Source organism: Canis lupus, chromosome 22 (genome assembly GCF_048164855.1).
Source record: "Canis lupus baileyi chromosome 22, mCanLup2.hap1, whole genome shotgun sequence".
Classification (NCBI taxonomy): Eukaryota; Metazoa; Chordata; class Mammalia; order Carnivora; family Canidae; genus Canis; species Canis lupus.
In genome coordinates, this window is record NC_132859.1 from 45,637,414 (window position 1) to 45,663,659 (window position 26,246).

The 26,246-nt window shown below is 41.8% G+C and overlaps 2 protein-coding genes across 41 annotated transcripts in view; one reads left to right on the plus strand and one right to left on the minus strand.

The window, feature by feature from the left end:
* Positions 1-22,678, plus strand: part of LRRFIP2 (LRR binding FLII interacting protein 2) — a 110,178-nt gene extending 87,500 nt beyond the window's left edge. For 23 of the 34 annotated variants that reach the window (XM_072793406.1, XM_072793404.1, XM_072793407.1 and 20 more), the window contains 9 exons: positions 2,769-2,861; positions 5,107-5,199; positions 11,569-11,670; positions 11,946-12,078; positions 13,616-13,665; positions 18,581-18,701; positions 21,216-21,295; positions 21,906-22,010; positions 22,395-22,678. In XM_072793406.1, the coding sequence (XP_072649507.1) occupies positions 2,769-2,861; positions 5,107-5,199; positions 11,569-11,670; positions 11,946-12,078; positions 13,616-13,665; positions 18,581-18,701; positions 21,216-21,295; positions 21,906-22,010; positions 22,395-22,505 (888 nt within the window). In that variant the 3' untranslated portion in view covers positions 22,506-22,678. The remainder of the gene's footprint in view (positions 1-2,768; positions 2,862-5,106; positions 5,200-11,568; positions 11,671-11,945; positions 12,079-13,615; positions 13,666-18,580; positions 18,702-21,215; positions 21,296-21,905; positions 22,011-22,394) is intronic. The other 11 variants (XM_072793423.1, XM_072793429.1, XM_072793440.1 and 8 more) reach the window with 2 other exon arrangements.
* A 2,029-nt stretch (positions 22,679-24,707) lies between these two features.
* Positions 24,708-26,246, minus strand: part of MLH1 (mutL homolog 1) — a 49,036-nt gene continuing 47,497 nt past the window's right edge. For all 7 annotated transcript variants that reach the window (XM_072793396.1, XM_072793398.1, XM_072793399.1 and 4 more), the window contains 3 exons: positions 25,888-25,980; positions 25,469-25,582; positions 24,708-25,030 (listed from right to left, as the gene is read on the minus strand). In XM_072793396.1, coding sequence (XP_072649497.1) covers positions 24,863-25,030; positions 25,469-25,582; positions 25,888-25,980 — 375 coding nt within the window. In that variant the 3' untranslated portion in view covers positions 24,708-24,862. The remainder of the gene's footprint in view (positions 25,031-25,468; positions 25,583-25,887; positions 25,981-26,246) is intronic.

Below are 26,246 nucleotides of genomic sequence, written 5' to 3' on the forward strand. Positions count from 1 at the left end.
TTTTGCTGCTATACTACTTATAGTCCAGCCATTGTTTTGAAAAGTTACTTGAAATAGTTTCTTTCTCTGTACTTATGCTGCTAACTGGTTATATAATTAGGCTCACTGCATTTTATTTTCTATACTTAGAAATTGCTTTAAAATTTTTATCTTTAAATTATTTTTGCTTTTAATTGCGGTAAAAAAAATATAACAAATTGACCATCTTAACCTTTTTAAAGTGTTAGAGTTCAGACAGTTCAGTAATATCAAGTATATTCACATTGTGGTGCAATGGGAACTTTTTCATCTTGTAGAACTGAAACTCAGAATCCATTAAACAATAACTATCTACCCTCCTCCCCCCCCCCCCCACTCCCCACCCCCAATCAGCTCCTGGCAACCACTGTTCTTCTTTCTCTCTCTCTCTGAGTTTAGCTACTCTAGGTACCTCATAAAAGTGAAATCATACAGTATTTGACTTTTTATGACTGGCTTATTATCCTTCATATAATGCCTTCAAGGTTTATGCACGTTGTGTTGTGGCATGTGTCAGAATTTCCTTCCTAATATTCCATTGTATGTATGTACCACATTTTGTTTATCCATTCATCTGTCTGTGGACACTTGGGTGGCTTTCATCAGGAATTGCTCTTTCACTTTAATTTCGTTTTACAGTTACATAAGATATTTATATCTGAAGTCAAATCAGCAAAGAAAATATATTCAAAGAAGCCACTTGTCTATTTCTGTTCATCCCTATTTCTTGAGGGGATTTTTAAAATCATAAATGCTTCATCCTTCCATTTTTTAGCTTAAAAGGGTAAATATATTTTGCTATTTGAAAAAATATATACAAATATGTATGTTTTTATCCTCCGTTTCTTAAAAAAATGGTAGCATACTATAAATACTACTCCCACCTTGTTCTTTATTATCTTATGATTGTGGGTATTCCTCATTCTTTGGTATTACTACATAGTTATTCCATGGTGTGCACTGCAGTATAGTTTATTCTATCAGTTCCCTATTAATGGACATTTGAGTTATTTGCAGTCTTTTGCTGTTAAAACTAGTCCTGCAAAAATGATGTACTACATAAATCTTGCATTTTTGCAGGGATGGCTGAGGAGTCATCAAAGTGGGTTTACAGAGAGACAGTACCTTTTGTTTCTGATATAAGGTGTAATTTTTTTCCATAGTTTATCATTTGTGTTTTTACTTTGCTTAGAGTTTCTTTTGCCATTCAAAAGTTTTTATGTAGTCTAACTTATTATCCATTTCCCTTTCTTGCTTGTGGATTTTTAGGTCACTTTTTTAATGACATTATTCTACTAGAGTTATAGGAATTCACTCATTTTTTTTCTCAAGTAACTATATCCTTTCCTTCTGTCTCTTCCTTTCATAAACTTCCAACCCATTTGAAATTTGTCCGGGTTTGTAGTGCAATGTGTGGTTCTAATTTTCTTTTTCCATTTGGATATCAGCCTCACTAACATAGAACTCTTATCTTTTCTTATTGATTTGGGATGCCCATTTTGTTTTGTTGTTGCTTAATATATTTGCACATGTAACTGGGTGTATTTCTGGATTTTCTATTCTACTTTTGTCTGTATTCATAAGGCCTTACAAACAATGTTTTAATTATATAGGCCTTATATCTAGTAAGGCTAGCTTTCTTCATTATTAGTATTTTTTTCTGGCTGTTTTTTCTTATATTTTTCTTCCAAATAAACTTTATAATCAATTTATCAATCTCTGATGAGAAAAAAAGCCTAATGGTATTTTTATTTGGACTTCATTAAATGTGTAGATTAATTTGAGGGAGAACTGGCATTTTTATGATACTGAGGTTTTTTTAATCCAAGAAGATGGTGTGCTTTTCTATTTGTTTGGTTCTTCTCTGTCCCTCAGGAATATTTTTTTTTTTTTAATTTTTTTTTTTTTTAATTTTATTTATTTATGATAGTCACATAGAGAGAGAGAGAGAGGCAGAGACATAGGCAGAGGGAGAAGCAGGCTCCATGCACCAGGAGCCTGACGTGGGATTCGATCCCGGGTCTCCAGGATCGCGCCCTGGGCCAAAGGCAGGCGCCAAACCGCTGCGCCACCCAGGGATCCCCCCTCAGGAATATTTTATATGATTTTCCTCATACTGATTTTGAGTATTTCTTATAAGTTTACACATGCATTTAAAAATTTTTATTCTTTGATATTGCATTTATTATGTTTTCTCTCTAGATTTTTATACTTATAAAGGTTATTGAGTTTGATTTATTTATTTTTAAAGATTTTATTTATTATTTGAGACAGAGGGACGCAGAGAGAGGGGGGAGAGAGTAGGAGAAGCAGACTCCCCACTGAGCTGGGAGCCTGACTTGGGGCTCAATCCCAGCACCCCAAGATCACAACCTGAGCCAAAGGCAGACGCTTAACCATCTGAGCCACTCCGGTGCCCAGATTATTGACTTTTACATATTAATTTTATAACCTGTTACTTTATTAAGTCATCTCATTGTTCTTAGTAATTTTGCCACCCATTAGTCTGGATTTTCTAGATGTATGGTCCTAGGAGATGAAAAATGTTAATTTTCTGAATCTTTCCATAGAATACAGAATTTTTCTTTTCTTTTCTTTTCTTTTTTTCAGAATTTTTCTAAGTTATCAGGCATGGGAAGTCCAAGTGTGTTTCTGGAGGTCATACTTAACCTCTGTATTACTATATTGTAGATGTTCCAGTTTGTCACGTGCCATTATCTGTGTCAGTTGTATCATTTGTTTCTTAACAGGAGTTAGAAAGGCAGAAACATATGTGTAGTGTGCTGCAGCATAAGATGGATGAACTTAAAGAAGGCCTTCGACAGAGAGATGAGCTTATTGAGGTATGTGCATGAACTGTGAAATACTTAATTTTGAACAAAATACACTGAATGTGACAAGGGAGTGTATGTTGGGAGGGAAGGGAGTTAAAATGCCACAGTTTCCTTGTCTCTTCATCTTGGCTGTACCCTAAATTTTCACACACATGAAACATAGAGTCAGGCTTAAAAAATTAATGCTACCAACCTTATAAACATTCCCCCTTGCAATAGCAAAAGCTTTTGTAATTATCTTTTATTCCTAAGCATATTCTTTCCTAAAGCTATCTTAGAAAATGGGCAAAAGGCAAAATTACAAGTACCATTAATCTTTGGAATGTAGTGAATGCTGTCTGCTGGGACAGGATTCTTGGGGAGTGAGACATTTGATCTTGACTGAGGTAGATCTATTTCTGAGGCGGCTAAAGGAAAGGACTACTCAAGATAGACACCTTACATACAAAAAGGTGAAGGTTGGCAGGTTGTGCTGCTGGAGGAACCCCAAGTGCCATGGTGTTGGCAGCATCCCAGGAATGCAAACCAGTAGGGTCCACCAAGAAATCTTTGAAAAGCCTTTATTATCCTTTTGTTCCTGCTACCTTGTGAGCATCTGTTTTTTTTTTTTTTTTTTAAATGTGGTTTTTCCTCATGTTTTATAAGTATGCTGGGACAGGATCCTGCCCACTGGCTTGGTGTGGTTATCAAAGGTGTCTTATGTTAACTTAATGTTGATGACATGAGAGTGATTTCAGGAAGGCCAGCTCCTAATGATCCCTGGGAAATGCCTCCTGCACCACACTCCTACTCATCCATATTCCTGCTGCTCAGGACTTGCCCTGCCCCCACATTGTTCTGCTCCCTCTTTCTTTCTTCCTTCAATGGACCTGCCCCACTAATCTCTCACCCTGTAAATGACTTGCAAAAACCTTAATAGAGGAAAACAAATGACTACTTTTCTGTATGTGGATTTGTGTTACTTTTCTTCATTCTTGAGAATGATTGAATGTAGCTGGCTGAAAGCAGGTAGAGTTTGTGAATTCTAAAGGCAGACACATAACCCTTTGAAATCAGATTACATCTGAAGTTAGTTCTCCTAGTTTTTCCATTTTTGGCATGAAGCATATTATTTAAATTTTGTATCCTGCTGGTATTTAAAAATAATGTGTATTCCTCTCTTTTGGCTTTTTGTGTTCTTTTTTGTGTGTCAATATGCCAGCCACTTATTATTTCTTTTTCTAATTAAGATATATACTTTCCCCCACTTTTGATTTCAAACGAATAATAAAACTACTTTGGCAGCTGCTTCTCAAATTCAGTAGCTTAAGTCAGAATTGGGTAAGTTAATTTGATGATTATGCTTAAGAGGAATTGTATAATGCTTGATTCCCATAACTTGTCACTGGTTTCTTTAAAAGCCAAGGGTGCTGGATATACAAACTTTAAAGACCTTAGTTTTAGGAGTTTTTATGTTTAGAATTAACATTTCTTAGATGTTAATACCTATGTCTATGTATAACCGAAAACCTTGGATATGACAAAATAATGCCTTTTGGTCTTTCATTTTAAAGTATATAAGAAATGTGTAAGTAGGGAAAATGGGAGATGATCATTTACTAATAATTCTTAAAAGAAAACCTGTTAAACAGTAAAGGGTATAAATTGAGGCTTGTTGCCTAAGGAGAACTGTTATTTTAAGAATTGCTACATGCTAAATTCTAGTTTTTCTAAAAAACTAAACTAAAAATATGACTGTTCATTCGAATTCATGATATTCTTGCTGTTGTAGGTTCTGCTAACAAATTCAAAATGATTAAACTGAGATATGTCTTGTATTTTTAGTTCTGCTTAAAAAAAAGTTTAAAACTACTGCTTGTTCTCTGTGATAAGGATCATGTGTTCCTAAGCAAATCTGAATTTCCTTCTCTAGAAGTTGTTCCATGTTTGGAGAAAAGGCAGTAATCAGAGGAAGAGTACACACATGGAGCTGCATGTACACAGAAACCCTAGCTGGCTTGCTGCCTCAGAGCTGTGTTTGCAGCAGCTCTTCTCACTTCCCCTGGGGCAAGCCAGCGGGAGGCCTGTGGCCAAGACACTGGATGTCATCTTTCCCTTTAGTGAGCAACTCTTGCCTCTCTTGTTCATCACACAGACTTACTTTCTCCCTTTGTTAAATTTCTTTATCAGCTTTATTTTTTATACTGTTTTCCTCCCTCGGACCCCGACCGTTTTTTCTTTCTGCTCTTTTATTCTCTCCCCCTTTCCTCTGCAGGAGAATCAACGAATGCAGCAGAAAATAGACACCATGACAAAAGAGGTGTTTGACCTTCAGGAGACACTTCTTTGGAAAGATAAAAACATTAGGGTATGAAATGAAATTGGGCTTTGGTCTGAAGCCCATTGATAAGGAATAGACCAATATAATTTAACTTAGAGATTCATAAGAATCTGTCCTTTCTGTTATTTTTGAGCATTTTATACACTGAAATGTGAATAAGCAGGAGACAGAAAAAAAACCTCCCAGGGCAAACTCAATATTATGCCTGGAAAGAACTCTTCTTTCTAGTAGACTCTGGGTTTGTGAAACCTACAAACTAGGAAATTTCTAGGGAAGTTTATTTCCCCAGGATTCTTATCCAGAAGCAGCCACAGGCGTTTAATTCAAACTCTGTGGGTAACTTGATATCCTTACATTGCAAGAAGTTTGGATGAGAAGCAAGAGAACAGTGAGTGGGGGGTGGAGGACAAGTAATTACCATCCCATAAATCCTTGGTGAATAAAATGGGAAGAGATTAACATCAATTTAGTTACGGAAGTGAATAGGAATGTAAGATTTGTTGGATTTGCCAAACCATGACGTCATCTCTAATTATAACCCCATGATTCCCCAGAGCAGGGGCCCAGATAAGGAAAGTCTTCAGTGCTTCTTTTGCTAAGCACTTTAGGTAGATTCCAAGTGCACAGGAGGCTGGAAAAATTCCCACCAGTTCATCCTGTGTCACCCTTTGACGCGTACCCCATCTCATGGCTTAATAAGCTCTCTGTTCTGCACTGGTACCACACAGCCATAGCTGCCAGAGGCTTACCTTGTCAGAGAGGGGCTATGGTGGAGGAAGCAGAGAGAGGAAACCCTTGTCCTGAGAACATAGAAAGATTTGTTCTGCTTGAGGTTAGGTGGCATAGGGAAAAGTTGGCAAAGATCCCCCAGAACACCTGTGATAGACATGCCTGGATGTCTCTGGGTCATACCCTTCATTGTGGGGAGGGTTCTTGTATCCAGTTCTTTTCATATCTCCAAGGACCTATCCTCTTACTATTATTATTCTTTAAAGATTTTATTTACTTACTTGAGAGAGCCCGAGTGTGAGCACAGGAGCAGGGGGGAGGGGCAGAGGGAGAGGGCGAGGCAGATTCCCTGCTGAGCAAGGATTCCCAGAGGGGGCCAATCAGTTGATCAATCCCAGGATCCCCAAGATCATGATCTGAACCCAAGGCAGACACTTAACCAACTGAACCACACAGGTGCCTCCCTATCCTCTTATTATTAATAAGTATATGGAAAACAAAATTACATCTTAAGAGCGTTTTTTATTGTTGTTGTTTTTTACTTTTTAAGAGTTTCCACTATTTAAATACAGAGTGTCTAAAAATCCACCCAAAGCCAGAAGAGCCTTCTGGAATAAAAAATAATGACTGTTAAGAGTTGTGAGATTTTGACTATGAACTGCTGATTTTATTTACATTTTTATTTGGGGAATTTAAAGTGAGATGTGAAAAAAATGTATGGCACAAAGCAGGTAATTTGTAAGGGTTCATTAGTGTCTGGTCACTATCTAGAATGGTTTTCGTTTAGGACCTTAACATAATTTTCTTTAGCATGGATCTGTATGTCCATGATTTCTATTTTGTATAATTATCTTAGTATTTAAACTGATTATTTTGGATCAGCCATAGGAAAACCCCAAAACACTCATTCTAATAAAATAGCTGTTCAAAATAAAACAAAAAAGATGTTTTTTTCCTACCAAAAAGATGTGCTCATAGTTAAGAGAAATTATTTGATTTTTAAGTATCTGTGGCATTATTGAATGAATAAGTGGCTATCTTCTTTCTGTATGATATATAATAATGTGATCCTTTGGCTATTTTTAAAAGTTTAACTTAAAAAAATTTTTTTTGAGGTAATTGTAGATTCACATGCAATTGTAAGAAGTAATACAGAGAGGTCCTGTGTGCTCTTAACCCAGTTTTCCCGAGATGTAACAGTTTGCAAAAACTGTAATACAGGGATGCCTGGGTGGCTCAGTGGTTAAGCATCTGCCTTCGGTCCAGGGCATGATCCTGGAGACCCGGGATCGAGTCCCACATCGGGCTCCCTGCATGGAGCCTGCTTCTCTCTCTGCCTATGTCTCTGGCTGTCTCTCTCTCTCTCTCTCTCTCTGTGTGTATCTCTCATGAATAAATAAAATCTTAAAAAAAAAAAAAACTGTAATACAGTATCACAGCCAGGATATTGACCTTGCTATAGGCAAAATACAGAACATTTTCACCGCAAAGGATCTCTTCCGTTGCCCTTTTATAGCCTTATCTACTACCTCCCCTACTCCTCCCCAAATCCTGGCAACCACTAATCTTTCTCATTTCTGTAATTTTGCCATTATAAGACTATTATATAAATAGAATCATACAGTATTTAACCCTTTGGGGTTATGTTTTTCACTCAGCATAAATCCCTTGAGATTTATCCAAGTTGCATGTATCGATAGTTGGTTCTTCCTTTGACTTTTTAGGAAACTTTCTAAATTGTGGTAAAATACAAATATAAATAATATAATAATAATATAATAATAATAATGTAAAGTTTACCACTTTAACCATTTTTCAGTGTAGAGTTTGGTGGTATTAAGTACATTCACTCTCTTGTGCTACCATCACCACCATCCACCTCCAGAGCTCTTTCATCTTTCAGAACAAAACAGTGCCCATTAAACAGCTCCCCATTTCCTTCTCCTAGTAGCCCCTGGCAGCCATCATTCTACTTTCTGTCTCTATGGATTTACTATTCTAGGTACCTCATTTAAGTGGAATCCTAGAGTCTTTGTCTTTTTGTGACTGGCTTACTTCACTTAGCATAATGTCCGCAAGGTTTATCTGCCTTGGGACACGTGTCAGAATGTCTTTCCTTTTTAAGGACAAATAATATTTCATTGTCCGTACGTACCATGTTTATCCATTCATCTGTTGGTGGACAGACACTTGGTTTGCTTCCACCTTATGGCTATTGTGGATAATGCTGCTGTGAATATGAGTTTGCAAATACCTCTTTGTGACCCTGCTTTCATTTCTTTGGGTTTATACATAACACGGAGTGGAATTGCTGCATAATATGGCAATGATATGTTTAAGTTTTTTGAGGAATAGTCAGACTGTATTCCACAACAACTATACCATATTACATTCTCATCAACGCTGCATAAGGGTTCCATTTTTTTTTTTTTTTCTGTTTTCTGTTTTTTTCTGGTAGCCATCCTGATGTGGTCTTCCCATGACTTACATAAGACACATTTTCAGTATAGTCAGTGACTTTAACTACCTAATATATCACTTGTCTCTAGCTTCATTTTCAAGATTTAAAGTTAGTAAGTTGGTAAAGGAACATGGCCATTATTCTCATGTTAGAGTTTGGTTTTCTTTGGTTCTCCTTCATCAATCCTTGTAGTCCTGCTTGTAGCCCTAAGGCAGTTCCAAGTTCCAAGTGGTGATGTGTTGAATAAGTACATAGAAAGGACTGGATAGCCCAGTATGAGACTCACTCCCATTCTGACTAAAGATATTTCTGGCCCCGTGCAATTACATGGAAAAATAACCTGTTGCCCCCTAAGTTCAGCCTGTTATACATAACTTTCAGGCTTCTTGACACTAGAATTTGAGGTTAGGTCAAGGGTAAAGAATTACTTAGATCCCACAAGCATGTAGTTTTTATCCTAGCGGGGAGGGGGGGGGGTGTTGGTGGAATCTACTGTAAGAGCTATTATTAAATGCAAGCACAGGGTAGTGGTTTTATGGTCAGGTCCTACAGAGGACTTCAGAGCCAATGTGAATACATTTGCTCCAATTATAAGATATTTTGGTAGCCTCCAAACTTTGTGGTGAAAGGGGAGAACTTATGGGATGTAGTTTATTTTCCCGTCCATAATTCTGGGAAGATGAAATCAAAAAGTTCGAAAGTAGAGATAAAATCCATTGCTATAAGATGTAGGAAGGGGGGCAAATGGCACGTTCTGGCATTTGCTAGAATTTCTAGTTTCAAATTGGTCTGTTCCTAAGAGATCTTGTATATTTATTTAGTGGTGTTGTTTATGTAGAGCATGTTGTGGCAATGATCACTGACCGGTTATATGTGGTGATGCATGGCATAACTATGCACGCAGCTACCAATAACCCACAAATATCTAACCCACAGAAGTTAAAGTGTCTGTCAACAGATGGGAAAGTATTGCTTTGTGCTTTTTTGTCCTGATATTAACATTTGTTATTAATGTAATAGAGTGGTAATATTAGCTTGCAGTGTTAGGGTAAATGCCTCATGATGCCAGAAACTCAAATTATTAATATAAAGGCAAGACATGCCATATGGTGTGAATGTAAATTGCTGAAAGGAAATCAGATAGTGGTGTTGCAGTTTGGGTGAGTATGGGTTGGGCTTGCCCTTACAGACTACTTTTCCAGAAACATCTGGGATGACAGTAAGGAAACATAATCGTGGCCTTCTTGGGACTGTGACATAGAAAAGTATGCAAAGGTTTTGGAACCAAACTGAACTGGAACCAAAAAGAAATGGATTCACTTTCTGGCTTTGCCACTTACTGCAACTTTGAGAGGGAAAAATTATATTCATATAAACACCTCTTTGAGCTTCAGTTTTCTGATCTGTGAAATGGAGATAAAACAAGTGCAGGATGTATAAGGGAGAAATTGTAAATTTATTAGGGCAAAATTACGTGTCTTTGTAGCACTGCATACGATATAGTTGGAGCTACATGGATGGTGGTTGCTAGCATCCCTTATTTACTTATTGCCAGTTTGGGTGCACAGTAAGACTGTAATGATTTAATCAGTAATGAAGCAGTTGGCTTGGTTTCTAACCCTGTAAACTGAGAGGAAAGTTACCTGTTGTAGTTTAACTTCTTGGCCTAACGGGGCTGTTGGCAGAAAATATTAAATATATGAACACTTGTGTAGAGAAAGGCTTTTTCAAAATAGTCTGGCTGTCAGGTGTCTGCATAGACTGCTTGCCTGGGGTATGTTTTGAATTCTGGGTTATTTCATTACATAGAACAGATCTGATTTTTCAGTGATGACCAAAGCATGTGCCTACTTCTGCACTGTTGGTCTCAGCTCTGACAGTTGTGATTCAGGCAGTGGCAAGGGAGATCCAAGTAAAAAAAAAGTGGTGGGGAATATAAAAAATAGTGAAAGGGAATAAAGGGGAAAGGAGAAAAAAATGAGTAGGAAATGTCAGAGAGGGAGACAGAACATGAGAGACTCCTAACTCTGGGAAATGAACTAGGGGTGGTGGGCGGGGGGTGGGGGTGACTGGGTGATGGGTACTGAGGGGGGCACTTGATGGGATGAGCAGTGGGTGTTATTATATAGGTTGGCAAATTGAACACCAATAAAAAATAAATTTATAAGAAAAAAGATAATAGTTATGGAAAATTTAAAAAATAATAACAAAATAAAATAAATATTCCCTCCCCCCCCCAAAAAAAAGAAAGAAAGAAAAAAGTGGTGGGCTTTCCCTGAGCCTTCCCTGGGACTCTCCCACTGCAGCAGTGCTCGCACTATGTACGTGGGCAGTACTACTGTTGTTCCTTATGTTTTTCCGATGAGAAATCTGAGGCATAGGTTAAGTTAGTACGTGCCAGGACTCAAAAGCCTGATCCCCAAACCCATACTCTCCTGCACTCCATAGGTGGGCTGCATTTATTTTGTCAGTGTTTTAATTTTGTTTTTCCCATTTAGAAGGGTATACCAGAAACCAGATGGTTTTTAATTGTATTTAATTAAATTAACAACAGCAACAAACAGGTCCTTGGGAATCACTTTGGAGATAGCTATTTTGAAGTAAGTGGTTTTTGAGGAATATTTTGCCATACTGCTTGAAGAACAATCACTACAGCCAATATTTAAGTAAGATAGCTTGTGCATACTGGTTATTTTTTTCTTCCAGGGCCATTAAAATTTTTTTAAATTAAAACATTTTTTTTTTAAATTAAAACATTTTAAAATTAATTTTGTAATTAAGAATTTTCACTGTCTTCTTGAATGAACAATTTTAGTTAAACATGAAGTGTATTTGTTTGTTTGTTTTGGTCACCATATGAAAATATAGTAAGGAAAACTTTAATATTACTGCTGTCTTCATCTTCCTTTTCCTGTTTTTTTTCATCAACTGGAAAAGAAAGATCAGTTCTCCTGCCTGATGTGATGAGCATGTTTTGGCGAATTGATGCACGATTAACCAGTTTCTGTTAAAAGTCTCCTGTGGAGATGTGTGTCCATATGACCTTGTATTTCCTCCCATATCTAACTGCCAGTTTCTAAGCTTTTATTACTCCCTTGTCTTTTATGCCCTTATCTTTGTTTATTTGAATTAGGTTCTCTCTGCTACCTCTTTCACTTGCTCTTTTTCTGTGCCATTCTTTCCTTTGCTACCCTGTCTAAAACCAGGCCCTAGAGAAACAGAAAGAATACATTGCCTGCCTTAGGAATGAGCGAGATACGCTCAGAGAGGAGCTGGCTGACCTGAAGGAGACAGTGAAGACAGGAGAGGTATGTTAGCTTTAGCCTGGAGTTCAATCCCTCACTGCTTTATTCTTTCTTCCTTTCATCCTGTTATCTTTCCCAGCCCGAAGACAAACCAGCGTTCATTCCTCAATGCAGATTTGGTAGGTTTCGGTCATTTCTTCTACGGAGCTATATTCTATGTCACTAGTTCTAACCGGATGTTACCTGTGGCAAAACTATGGTCACAGAGTTGCCCGACAGAGCATACTGCTTCCACGTGGGCCATGTTTTGTGACGGTGGGTTTTTTCCTTCTCCACAGAAACATGGCTTAGTTATAATCCCTGATGGCACTCCCAATGGTGATGTCAATCATGAACCAGTGGTCGGAGCCATCACTGTGGTGTCTCAGGAGGCTGCTCAGGTCTTGGAGTCCGCAGGAGAAGGTCCACTAGGTAAGATGCTGCCTGCTGCTATGTTGACTTGGATTCACTGTCCTATTAGACTTCTGGCTTACTCATATCCCATCTTGGATAACAAAAATAACACAAGGGCCATCTGAGGTTTATCTAAATTCTTAGCAGGAAGAAATCTGGGCACCTTGTCTTTAGCCATCCTTGATCTTGGGAAACCAGCATCTGGGTCATTGTAAGGGTCCTGGATAGAAGCACTGTTGGTGTATACACATTGCTTTTGTACTTAGATACAAACCTTCCCAGAAGACATGATCCAGCACATGTGTCCCAGGGAACCAGCAGGCTGGTAGGGGACTTCCCAAGTATGTTTTAAGTTTCTTTTTCCTGGAGAATCTGGTTTTATGCTCTGCTACTTATCCCAGGGTTCTGTAGCTCTTGGCCACCGCACTTCTTAAGGCAAGAAACAGATGACCAAGAAGTCAGATCTTAGAGGAGTGTTTCTAGAGCAGAGTTTCTGAACCTCTTAAAATCTAAGCCTCTTAAATTTAAGCTTTTGAGACTTTAATAACACCTCTCCCAGGAAGCCACACAGATGCCTACTCATTGGCTCCACTAAGAATTCTGCTCTAGAGGAAGGAAAATTGCATGGATACTCAACCACCAGCTCACTTTTTTTTTTTAATTTAAAAAAGATATTTTTTCTTTTGTTTTCATTCTGTATGGGTTTCCTAGAGGAGTGGGACTTTTTCAGAGTTAGTAAACACATAGTGGAACACTTTGATACAGCAGAGGATGCAGGCGAGGCAGGGGGAAAAGGCACTGAGTGTGTGGCTGGGGGCAGTCCAGGGCTTCCTCTGCTTATTTGGAAGGTACTGGGGGAACCAGCTCTTATGTTTGGTCGTAACCTTAGTTGGTTGTGGGAGGCGCTGGCTCAGTGTCAGCTGCTGCTTTTACTCATCTATGGTCCCCCTCAGTGTAAGGAGCTTGTTTTAAGGCCTGCTTGGGAGTGAGCCCTAGCAATCCTGCAGCCACACCCCAGATCAGTCCTCTACTGACTGCCTGCCTGTGGCTCACAGTTGGTCTCCACTTCCCCCACTAGCCTGTGTGGGTCTCTGCTCCTTCAGCATTGTGTTCCTATTTTCTCTCTTCCAGCCTCTCCACCTGGGCCCCTTCTTACCCTGCCTGTCTTTTCTCCCAGATTTTGTTTGCTCCTGTGAGGCTTAATTAAGCCTGTGAGAGCACCCCGGTATTTGAGTTGTCTGTCTGCTGGTGAAAGCTTGCACATTTTTTAAACAAGGAAGTGATCTTTGTACTTTGGTTTGTCTTAAATGGAAAATCACTGCCCTTGGGAGCAAATGTTGTATTTAGTGCCTTGATAGCTAACAGTTGTGTACAAATACACAACCACTAAATAACTAACTACATTTCCTTTGCACCATTAACTTAAGCCTTCATTTCTCTTGATATTGAGAGCTATAAGTTGTTTATCAGATAATGTTTGCAGTTTTTTAATTTCAAGAATAATTGTTTCGGCACTGTATCATCACAAATTTAGTTTATTTTCCATTTGTTTTAGATGTCAGGCTACGAAAACTTGCTGGAGAAAAGGAAGAGCTACTATCACAGGTAAAGGCATTCTTCTCACTGGAAGGTCTTGTTGATTTAACGGACTAAATAATGGCAAAATGTTAGCGAATGAAGATGTACACAAGAAAGAAATGTGCTTCTTTCAAACATCAGTACTCAAGATTTGAAGGACAAAAAGATAACTCATATTTGTTGTTTCCTGTTCTTTTAAAAAAATTGATTGTATTTGGAGTTTAAGGAGTTAAATAGTTGAAGCTTGTTGTGAAGAGGAGAATTCTGTGCCCTGCCTCCTCACCTTCACCCCGACCATTCCTATTGGTTTAGCAAATTTCCATGTGTACCATTCTGGTGTATTTCTATCTCATAGGTTGACGTTGTTTCTTGATGGTTCTTTTTGGGGCACGGTCTGTTGACACCCCTCTGGAAGATGACCATCTAGCCTCTGTCATCCCGTCCTCCTAGTGAAGGCATAGTGTGCATCCGGTCTGTGCATGTTATCAGGACTTGTAAGCGCCACTTGCCATGGAGCCCTGCAACCTTCTCTCTTTACAGCTCCAACTCCCCCAGAGTTAATACTGTGGCTTTTTTTTTTTTTTTTTTTGCCTCTGCTTGGTTTCCTGTGTATTTATTACCAGTTTAGCTGCCATGTCTGCAGCAGTAGTTAAATCTTGTCTTAATGTTTTCACATGTGCCAAATATTATCTCAGTTCCGCTTGTTGATTCTTGGAGCGTCAGACCTGGCCCCGTGGGAACATAATGGCCTGCCTGTCCTTGCCACCTGGGATTTCCTCTGCCTGTGGTGCAGGTTGGATTCCCTTTTTGTAATGCCCTATTACTTCCTCCTTTTTTATTCGTTCCTTGATACATCCCCCAGTAACTTCCTGAGAAAAGGGTACATTGGCTATACATTTTTCTTAACTTTGGAGGCCTGAAAATGTCTTCATTTTACCCTATTACTTGATTAACAGTTTGTGTATAGAATTTTTCTTCATTGGAATCATTTTCCTTCATCTTTTTTTTTTTTTTAAAGAAATTGCTTCATTGTCTTCTGGCTTCCACGGAAGCCAGTATGTTGAGGATTTCAAGGGCATTCAGATTTTTCATCTTTTGTATGTGATTCCTTCCTCTCTGTAGCAGCTTATTATCATACTTTCTCCTTAGTGTTTGGAAGTTTCACAGTGATGTGATTTGGAGTTGTCAATTCTAGGAATTCCTATCTTCAATCCTGGGAAAATTTCTTGACTGGTTTTCTCCTCTCATATTCTGTTATCTCTTTTTGAAACTCCTTTTCAGTTGTTTGAATGTTGAATGAGATTCCACCACTTAGCAGGCTCTATTCCAGGCATTTGGCATATTTCTGTGAACAAATCAGTTAAATAATCCCTGCAGTAATAGACCTTACATTTTAGTGGGAGGAGACCAGACAATAAACAATAGATGTAATGAATATGTAAGTTAGATGGTATGCTAGAGGTTTGTGTGAACACACTTAGTCTATGCATTTCTCTAGCCACATTTAGTGGACATAGGTGCAGGTGTGTACACCCAGGAGTGTAACTGGGCAGAGGAGGTGAGGACGTGTGCACAAGAATATTGATAATGATGGCCCCAGAGATTACGTGAGTTAGGAGGCAAATGGGTAATCCAGGAAGATGTCAAGACCCAGGGGAAAGAAGATGGGAAATATCAGTGGGATTGAAGGATTTGGGGATTTGGGGTCCTGAGGGGAGCTGGAAAGACCAGGAATATAAAGGTTAGAGAGAGGATAATGGGACTGACTCATGCAGGGATTGCACTTGCCTAGTGGGAGCTCTAGTGTGTGCCTGGGGAGAGTAGTGAGGGCAAAAGGAGATAGATGGCAAGATCAGATCCTTGGAGAGGACGTGTTCCAGATACTGCCATCAGTCATAGGGAAAGCCTCTACCTAGACGAATCTTGAAAGTACCCAGGCTTTACTTGAGAGGGAGTGTGGGTCAGGAACTGAATGGTGAAGAGGAGTAGGGTGATAGCCGTGATGAGGGGTGGTTGGTATGTGGAATTGGAGGGGAGGAGGTCTGGAAGCAGGAATTTTAGGGAATACCGAGGGAGAATAAGTTGGGCAACAGCACAGAAAGCAGGTCATGTGTTCCATTCTCAGGCTCAGTGGTAGGAGGGCTGTGGGAGAACTTGCCAGAAGGTCAGCAGGCTGCAGAGGGAACAGGCTTCTCAGGGGAGAGTGGGTTTCTGCTAATGCACTAGGTGAGGGGACCATTCAGAGGCTGAGTTTCAGGCATTGGGCAGGGTTAGGAGAGATGCAGAGGTGGAAGGTGGCTGTGTAGAGAGAGCCCTGCGAGGAGAGTGCAGGAGGATGAGTGCTTTGAGATGGACATAATTATGATGGGGTTAATGAAAAACTAGTCCTGGTTCATGCAGGGCAGATGTTGAAAGGCTAGGGGTATCTGGGGAGCATGGGTTTCCTCCTAGCACAGGGCTTGCCCTTTCCCCCACTGGGGGTGTGGCACACTTGGTCTTAATGTCCAGGCTTCCCCTTGACCAGTGGTGACAGGGTCCCAGCTAGGGAAGCCCCTTTAACCCTGAGTATCACACTGACCCTTGATGACCCTTGATGATGAAAGGCAAAGGAGGCCTGGGGAGGCTCTGTCCCCCTTGGAGTTCTGAGCTGTAGTGCTCCCCAAATCTATGCTGGGAAGACCTGTAGGCATTTAGGAAAACACAGCTCTGATTTCTGAAGGAGGGAGCAGTAGACCTCTGGGACCAATGCTTTGACTTTTTTGTTTCTCTTCTATTTGTCCATCCCTTTATCTCTTTTGCTTTACTTTTGAAAGATTGTTTCAGCTTTAGCTTTGAATACTTCCATTGGGCTTGTGTTTCTGCAGTCATTTCCAGGATGCAGATATTTTCACTTATCTCGGAGGATATTGATAGTTTGTCACTGTTCTTTGCTGTTTCCTTCCATTGGCATAGTTTATTTCCTAACTGATGCTCTCTGATGTATATTTACTTGGCCCTAAGTTTTGTGGGGTGGGGCAGAATTAAAATGCTGATGGGCACCTCTGAGCAGATGTCCCTATCTTTGTAAGGCTGATGTGGCTGGGTGTTTTGTTGGGAAATTTTGACATGAGAATGTTGGTCTTTACTTTAGACTAGATGGATGGTCTGCACGGAGCCATCCCCCCTGTGCTCAGTGCAGGGAGCAGTCTTGCTGGGAGCATTCTGGGAACTGAGGCCAGACTGGGGGCCTCAGCATGCAGTATATGTCTGTTCACCAATCTCCTTGTTCTCTGTGTGGGGGGGGGCTCTTGTGTCCACTGGGCCTTGTCTTTTTTCAACCCAGAGTTCCTTTTCATTTGATTCAGTTTTAGTTTCTTCAGTTTGCAAAATAAATAAACCCCACAGCTTCACTAAGGTATAACTGGTGTAGAATAAGCCACTCATACGTAAAGTGTACAAACAAATGTACCTACTGTATTACTGTCTGAGGGCTGCCATAGCAAATTGCCACAAACTGGGTGGCTTAGAGCAACAGAAATTTTCTGTCTGGACAGTTTTGGAGATTAGCAAATGCCTGCAGTCAGGTGGCAGCAGTGTTCATTCTTTTTTTTTAAGATTTTTAAAATTTACTTATTTGTGAGAGATACAGAGAGAGAGAGAGAGAATGAGGCAGAGACACAGGCAGAGGGAGAAGCAGGCTCCATGCAAGGAGACCGATGCGGGACTCGATCCCGGGTCTCCAGGACCACACCCTGGGCTGAAGGCTGCGCTAAACCCCTGAGCCACCGGGTAGCCCAGCAGTGTTCATTCTGAGGCTTGTGAAGGGAAATCTGTTCCATACTTCTCTTGCTCCTGGTGGTTTGCTGGTAGTCTTTGGCATTCCTTGACCTGTAGATAGCATTCTGCATGTCTTCACATCATCTTTCCTCTGTACGTGTTTGTCTCTCTTGATATGGCTCTTTTTATAAGGACACCAGTCATGTTGGATTGGGGCCCATCCTGTTCCATCTCAACTAAATGCATTTTCAGTAGCTCTATTTCCAAGTAAGTTCACATCCTGAGGTACTGGGAGTTAGAACTTCAACATATGAATTACGTAAGGATACAACTCAAGCCATAACAATACTAATGAAACCATGACCATAGTCAAAATGGTGAAAGTATTCATAACTCTCCAGTTTTGGTGTCCCTTAGTAAGCCTTCCTTCCTGAGCCTCCTCTCCCCCTCTCCAGGCAGCTGCTGACTGGCTTTCTTCTGTCACTGTGGATTAGTGTTTGTATTTTGTAGTTTTAAATAATTGGAATTACACAGTATGTCCTCCTCTTTTGTTTGGCATCTTCCGTGTGGCATACTTATCATTGCACATATCAGTAGTATGCTTTTCCCTTTTTTGGTGGGTAGTAATTCTACTGTACAGATGTGCCACAGTTTATGCTCCTGTTGACAGACATTTGGATTATTTCCAGTTTGGAGCTATTATGAATAAGCTACTATGAACATCCTTTATTTTGGATAAAGTAAGGTAGATCAACTGTGTTTGATACATTATTTCTGCATACACAGGGTTTTCTAAATATTTCACCTAATATATGTGTTAATATTTAATACTAATTTAACATTTAATATTTTAATTGACTTCAAGTTTTGGTATTCATTTCCTAAATATTTAACCTAGAATATTTACCCTAATTCTAAGAGAAAACCATCTAACTGCACATGGAATTTTATTAAAAAGTGAATTTAATAAGAGCAGTGAAAAACGCTGAACAGACCTGCTGTTCCACCAGCCTACATAAAACAGGGCAGCTTTGATGGGGACACGTGGTCCTGGAGCTCGCTTCTTCTGACGTCACTCAGTTTGTGGCTAGCGCACCTGGCCTTGGCCCCATGGTGGGCGCTCCAGTTTTGGGTGGCCGAGGACCAGCCCTGTGGATTTCGTGACAGACCTCTCTTTCTGTTTCAGATCCGGAGGCTGAAGCTGCAGCTCGAGGAAGAGCGGCAGAAGTGCTCCCGGAGCGAGAACGCAGCTGCGGACCTGGCGGGGCTGCACAACGGCTCGGACCTGCAGTTCATCGAGATGCAGAGTAGGTGCCCGGTGGGCAGTGCCGCCCGGGAGGGAGGCTTTGTTCCAGGGACGCAACGGCTTGGGGGTTGCCAGGGTCGGGATGCCTGTTTCTCGAGGGGAGCAGTTACGAAGACTGCTTAGTCCTCAGCGGCCCAGAATGGATTCCTGATAGGTGGTGCGGCCAGGCTGAGGCTTCTAGGAGCCTCTGTGCTTCAGGGGCTGGATTAAGAACCTGGATTAGTCCTCTTCCCCCTCCTTGCCATGATTTCTAGAGATGTTTTGGAATCCGCGTCTTCCTGGCACTGTCCTCTTCCACAGCTGGGTCACCTTTGAGCTCCCATACGGTCCCCTTCCTAGTGACATTTTTCTTGCAAAAACTCTCTTGGATAGTGGAGGGGTATGTTTGGAACTCACACGAATGTTGAATTGTTTCAGAAGTTTGCCAGAAGTTTTTCTTATTAACCATTAATCTTTATAGATGTAATTTAAAACCAGGCCACAAAGTAAGCCTATTCAGTTTACCTCATACAGTCCTTCTCCCTTTCTTTTGACCCCATGTTGTTTTAAAATGCCTGCTGCGTTCACAGTAATCTCCATGGTGGGGGGGGGAGGGGAAGGTCAGCAGCCATTCATATATAATTAGATAATGTGTCATTCATGGAAAGGGGAGACTTTTTTTTCAATTTAAATTGTGGCTTTTCTGATAACTTATTTTTAAATATTGGTTATTCCATGGCCTTTTCATCTAAATAATTTGCATTAGGCTAAACAGAAAAGGCTTCTTGGTTTAAGGCTTATTAATACTCTTAATACTGGCTTTTGAGGTTAGTGTCATGTCCTTTATTAGGTATCAGTTGAGACCCTCATGATACTTCCTGTTGAGTATTTTGTTTTAGAAATATTTTGGCATGGAGGATAGATGAAGACCGGTGTGATGAAGACAGGCTGACCAGTTGGGAGGCTATGATCAGCTGGACCAGCACAGTGGCTGTGAGCAGTCTTAGAGAGAGGGCAGGGGTAGATTTGAAAGAGACTGGTTTAAAGCAGCAAATTCAAAAGGAGCCACACTGAGGGGGTCGGGCATGCCATCTGTGTGAATGCTCCTATGGCAGGTGAGCGTTACAGAGCTGGTATCTGGAAAGGACCCAGAGTCAGCTGTAGAATGAGGTGGGCCCAGCAGGACCTGGTAGACTGGGCCTGGCTGGCAAATGAACCCTGGGGACATAAGCATCGTGTTGTAGAATGGAATTTCATGGCAAGCACCAAATGGCAGAGATGAAGGACTTACACTCTTGAAAACAGGAAGGAAAGGATGGTTTGCCATGAGAAGGAAGCAGCACATTGTCATAATTGGTAAATGGTTGGGATGGAGAATTAAAAAACAAAACAAAACAAAACAAAAAACCCAGATCCTGAACCTTCTGTTTTAGAGCTCAGCAGTAGGAACTCTTATCTATCACTGCCAGAAAGGCCTTGGGAGCAGGAGTTTTATAGCCCCATTACTTTTCAGGTGACCATAACTACTCTTGAGAAGATCCTCTCGCTGAAGATTATATAAGTAGTTGTAATCTCAGTGATGTGGAAAAGCAGAAAGGTTAAGTTAGATAGGTTAGATTTGGTTTATCTCCTATAGGCCTTATGATTCTACCCTATAATGATTTCAGAGTGATTTTTGTTAAATATGATTTGCTGGAGGGAACTTTTAAATTTCTCATTTTATTTTTTTTTAAAGATTTTGAGAGAGACAGAGAGAATGCACACAGGAGAGGGAGAGGGAGCAGCAGACTCCCCACTGAGTAGAGAGCCCTATGTGGGGCTTGATCCCGGGACCCTGAGATCATGACCTGAGTCGAAGGCAGACACTTAACCAGCTAAACCACCCAGGCACCCCTCGACTTCTCATTTTAAATGACTGACTTCTTAGGTTAGAAGTACAACTAATGATTTAGAAGTCCACCCATCACAGAATCACATTACTGAAAAGCATCTTTCGGCTAACGTTTATCAAGCACATGCAAAAAGCCCTTGGCAAGATCAAGGTAGCTGAAGAAGGCAGAGCTGGCTCGTCCCCCACACATGTACAGTGTTTAGAAAGCACGATCAGTGTTAGAAAAGACAGTGTAAGTAAACTGCAACATGGAAGGAGGAGTTCACCAGACTGAGGAGAGCCCTGACGGAGGCAGGGAGAGTAGGGCCTTTGGTGTGTAGCTGCCGAAGGGAGCCCGGGAAGTAGGATGGCGAGGACAACCAGAGGCGCGGGGGGGGGGGGGGGGGGGGTGCGGCGTGCAGCACGAGAGCTGGGTGGGGGCCGCTGGACTGGAGAGTAAAATTTCTTCCAAACCCCCTGGTCCAAAGGATGCTTATATCGGGTACTAGAGCTTCTTGCAGGAGAGCCGCTGTAGGGCCCAGGCTGTGGGAAGTGCCAAGGCCTTTGGATTTTGTCTGCTTCCGCTGCACAGCCCCCTCCTGGGCAGCAGAGGTGGTCACTGCCTTAGGGCACCCCTGCACTGACACAGGTTCTCTTCTCTTCCAGGAGATGCCAATAGACAAATTAGTGAATACAAATTTAAGCTTTCAAAAGCAGAACAGGATATAACCACATTGGAACAGAATGTAAGTACTTCTCAGTGCACTACCAAGTGATTTATGCCCCCTTTGAAACATGTCTGTTTCCTGCATCTGAGTGGCTAACTCCAGGAGTACCTAGGTTTCTCTGGGCTGCCTCCGCGGGGCGGGGGGGGGGTGGGGGTGGGGCTGGGGTCTCTAGAAAAGCTCTGTATTAAAGTGGAGAAGGCAGCAGGAAAAACCTAGCAGGGCACTTTAGCCTTCTGTTGGCTGTCAAAACGTAGAAGGCTGTGGCTGTAATTCTGTTTTTTCCAGATAATTCAAGAGATTTCAGGAAGACAGTAGTTTGAAAATTCCTTATTGTACATTTCAGAAGGTCTAAAAGCTTTTCCATTTAGTCTCATCCTGCAGTGTTACTTTGGCACTTAATATATTCATCATAAACTTAACATGGGAAATTGGCCCCATAATGACTCTCCAGCTGTAATCCTCTCTGGGGACATTTCTGGATCTATAAATAGCTGTCGGGTTCTGAGAGGCCCTATGACTCACTGTGAGGGGATGACTCGGGATCTGTAATGACGCGGTGTTTCCATCGTGGCTGCGAGAAAGGGGCTCCAGTGCCCATTAGCAGAGGCCCACGTTCTCTTGTTGACAGATCAGCCGGCTCGAGGGCCAGGTGCTGAGGTATAAGACGGCTGCCGAGAATGCCGAGAAAGTGGAGGACGAACTGAAGGCTGAAAAGAGGAAGCTCCAGCGGGAGGTACCTGCTTTTGCAGCCTCACATTCCTGAAAGAAAAGATTCTTTGTGGCCTGGGAAATTGAATCTTGGGTCCCATCTTAGGGGAGCTGCAGTGGAGTCTCTTACTCTTCTGTGTCAGTTTCTCACCTGTGCAATGACTTGCCATTTACTTTTATGAGACTAAGAAAAAGGATAATCTCCCTTGTGTTTTAGAGCCGGTCTGTTTTTCCATCTGCAGTCTGACCTGTGTTTGCTCAGTGTCCCTGTTGAGTCTCACTGGAAGAGAAACAAGGCCATGGGGTGGCCCAGCGCTTCTGTTTCCTTTTCTTGGGGGTGGGGGCGGCTGAAGTGACACTGGGTTTTGGGTGTGACCATGTGAGGTGACTAGGCTCTCCCTATCTGCAGTTACGAACAGCACTGGACAAGATTGAGGAGATGGAGATGACCAACAGCCACCTGGCCAAGCGGCTGGAGAAGATGAAGGCCAACAGGACTGCACTTCTGGCACAGCAGTAGGAGGCTGCCCTTCAGCTCGGGTGCTGCCCCTCAGGTCCCATCCGGACAGACTGACTCTTTGTCCAATGACACCGACCCCCTTCAGTACTGTTTGAGATTTGTCATTAAAATAGCCACCTTTGTATTTTATAATTTATGAGAGAATGAAACAGGTTTGAATCTTCATGAATGAACACTCTGGATTTCGTTTGTAGTTTGATTCTAGACTGAGAACTGGTCCGTGCTGTTTTTATTTTTTATGCCATAATTTTAGAATCAAGTTTACTCACCATTTTTCCCCAGCTGCCTCAGTGACTGGGCACTCGGAGGCCTTGGTACAGGTTCTGGAGGACAGCAACTCTGTGAGTGCCCAATGCGATAACGTGACTGGAGACCTCGGAAAACATAAGTGCCTTCTCCACGGTGCAATTCAGACTTCAGTCATCTCCAGCAGTCAAAAGACACTTACCCTTAATATCAGATAGCCTTTATATTTTAGTGAAGAAACAAGTTCACAGGTAGGGAATATATGTTTCACTCAAATTTCTATGTTTGGAGGAAAAGCCTTTTTTTTGTAAAATATTTAAATTTATATAAGAAAATGTTAGAAAAAGATTTATGGGGAGTGTATATAAAACTTGCTTTATTGCATGTGGCCGGGGAAGTCCAAAGCCTTACACTCTTAAAGTAAGAGTAGGGCCCCTTCGTCTTCAACATCAGCCGTGCTGTGTCTCATGTAAAGTATCTCATCTGCTGCTGATCTGTGGAATGAAACCTCAGAGGAGCCCGGTGGGGAGGGGGGCGGGCAGGAAGTGGGGGGAGGTCGGCCTGAAGACTCTATTAAACGCACCCTGTTGCTGACCACAGCTGGCTACTGACACATTCATTTTTGTTAGAGAAGGCTTCAAGACAAATCAAGGCAGCCACACCCACCCCTCTTATTTTCTCTCCCCTGCAAGGAGAAGGATCTGCAATATACAGCGTTTTAAGAACTTTGGTTTCATCTTTAAAGGCACCCAATTCAAGAGGCTTTCATCATCCAGCATGGCCACTTTGCAGGATGTGTTATTCTCTTTTGCCCTCAGAATCAAGGTGGTTTTATGGAGATGGTGGTTGTGGCTTCAGAACAAATGCTGGGGAAAGTCTAGTGAATTAATGTCTCCTTAGATAGATACATTAGACTTGAAACCAGATGCTAAAGCTAATCTGAATATGAAGAAGAGCTCTACAAAATACCCCCTTCTTCAGAACATTTAGCCTTTTTAAAAATATGAAAACCACTGTCCTGAATGGAAGAGATTTCCTATAAATTCTCTCTAGTCGTAGCAGCAGTCAGCCAAGCAGGAGCTGTGGGAGAGGCTGAGGATGTGGTCCTGTGAGCCAGCACACCATGGAGACCCCCTCCTGGCCCGGCCGCTCAGCCTATGCCCCGCTGGGCTCACGGAGCCTCTTGGAAGTTCTTTTGGAAGTTCTCTGTGGTAGAACCTGACTAGAACCTGACTTGCCCCTTTTGTGGTACAACAAATTTGTCTCTTCTGTTCCAGTCTCCAAACAGAATGGCTCCATGTGTTCATTAGGTAGAGTTCCCCATTCTTTTCTATGGAACCTTCTTCACAATCTGGATTTTACCTCAGTAACTGTAGGCGTTCCTCCTCGTGCTCACTGCACATTTCTGTTAACGCATGCTAGCGTTAAGGCAGCTCATTGTAATGGCACCTACAGCTTACGTTTGTGTTTTTATGTCATGGTCATTCTTCAGACAAGAATAACTACAACTTTATCTTAAGCTGGTAGTATTCACAGCCATTAAAAAGGGGGCTGAGTTAAAGTGCACACTAGTTACAGACTTGATAGGATTTTGTCTTCTTCCAAGTTTTTCATTACAAATAAATTAATTAGCTTTGGTTACTTAAGGTAGTAACAGATTATCAATTCAGCTTTCTCCATACTCTTTGTCACCAGAGCCTCTTGTATGTCCAGGATCTCTTTTCAAAGGCATGTGAATCAGCATAATTTGTATCACCTGATATTAGAAATGTACCAGAATACACAAAGAATCAAACCAAAGCAAGATCTATAGAATCTCAAGTCCTTTTTAGAATTCTTATCAGATGCCCAAAGGGCTTTCAAACTACTGGATTCTTCACCATAATGAGGTATACTGTAGCGGAAAATGGATCTAGAACACCTTTCAAGTGTGATGAAATTAAATAAGGAATCATGTCAGGACGCCTTGGACAATTTATTTCTGATTAGTCCATCAACTGTGAAAGAGTGCTTCTAGTGAGAAGGCAAACGGGAGTTTTCAACCGTAAGACCTATCCTTGTCAGGACACAGTGCAGGAACTGCATATCCCAGAGTCCACAAGTGACTGTGTTTAACACCTCTCGAAGACTTTGTACAGATCGGGCAGGTTAGCAAGCTGTAGGATATTTCCATCTTCTGTGAAATGTTTGGGAGGCAGAAGGTGTGAGCGGAAGGCTTTATAGACAATGTGTTCCACAGTCCACTTCCAGGGGTTTGCAGAGGAGCCGCATACTTCGCTCTGGAAAAGACATGTGAGATGTCACAAGCCTCCCCGTTTACCCCTCTCACACCCCAGTGTTCATGGTTTCCTGACTGACGTGTACTAGGCCTGAAGTCCTGCTGGTTACAATGGGTTGTTTTACCTACTGCGGTTGAAACATCCTCTTAGGGATCCTACAGGCCTGACTGTGGGAGAGGAGATAAGGGGAAAAGAAGGCTGACTTTCTCCCGTGGAAACTTGGTTTCCATTCGGGAGGAAGTGTTGACTGTAGCAGGATCTAACAGTGTCTGATCCTGACTATGATGTTCACTGGCAGTAGTAGGAAGTGCATTCACTCAGGCCCTTTTTGTGTACAGCTAGCTAATCACAGGAATTCAGAGACAGCGAATTTAACTTCCTAAAGGTTGTGTGAGGGTTCATTCCAGTTCCGGGTGTTAATGTGCATCACCGCAGTACCTGCTGGCCCGAGAGGGTCGACTCCTCAGATATATACTGCTTCCGAATGGAGTAAAACATAGCACATTCTTTACTGAGGCTTTCAAAACATTCCTTCTCTTCATCCCAGTTCACCTGGTCCAAGGAGAGAATTTAATACCTCAACATAGGTACTTGCTTTAATAAACACATTTCATTCCAAGTGGAGTGGCCATTCCAACATGGCCAGCTCAGTTAACTTTTTAAATGTTAACTGTTTAGGCATTCAATTTGTAACCTGGAATTGCTGAATACTGCTGGGAGAGGTGGGGTGGGGGTGGGGCCTTCTGCTCTTTCATCCTTTTCATCTTCCTCATTCGACGTGAAGGTACAGCCCTGTGCCCTTGCCCTCCAGCCCACACACATGCACCCACACACTTAGGGATGGCTTGACCACTTGCCTCCGTGGCTAGTCGAAGAATGAAGATAGGCAGACCCTCTAAAGGGGGCACATAGTTGTCAATCAGCAGGGGTAATCCAATCAGGTTCCCTTCCTGTTTGTGGAGAAAAGGCCAGGACAGGGAAATCAGAAATACAATGTTAGAGTTGAATCCAGTTCCCTTTCCCCAGGGCTTCCTCCAGGTCTTGTCCTCATACCGGGCACTCTGGGTGAGTTGGTACCTGAGCAGTGCACTGGGGGCAGGAGAGCAGGGCACTTAAAGAGCTTTTTTGGGGCACTTGGGTGGCTCAGTTGGTTAAACACCTGCCGTCAGCTCAGGTTGTGATCCCAGGGTCCTGGGATCAAGCCTCATGTCGGGCT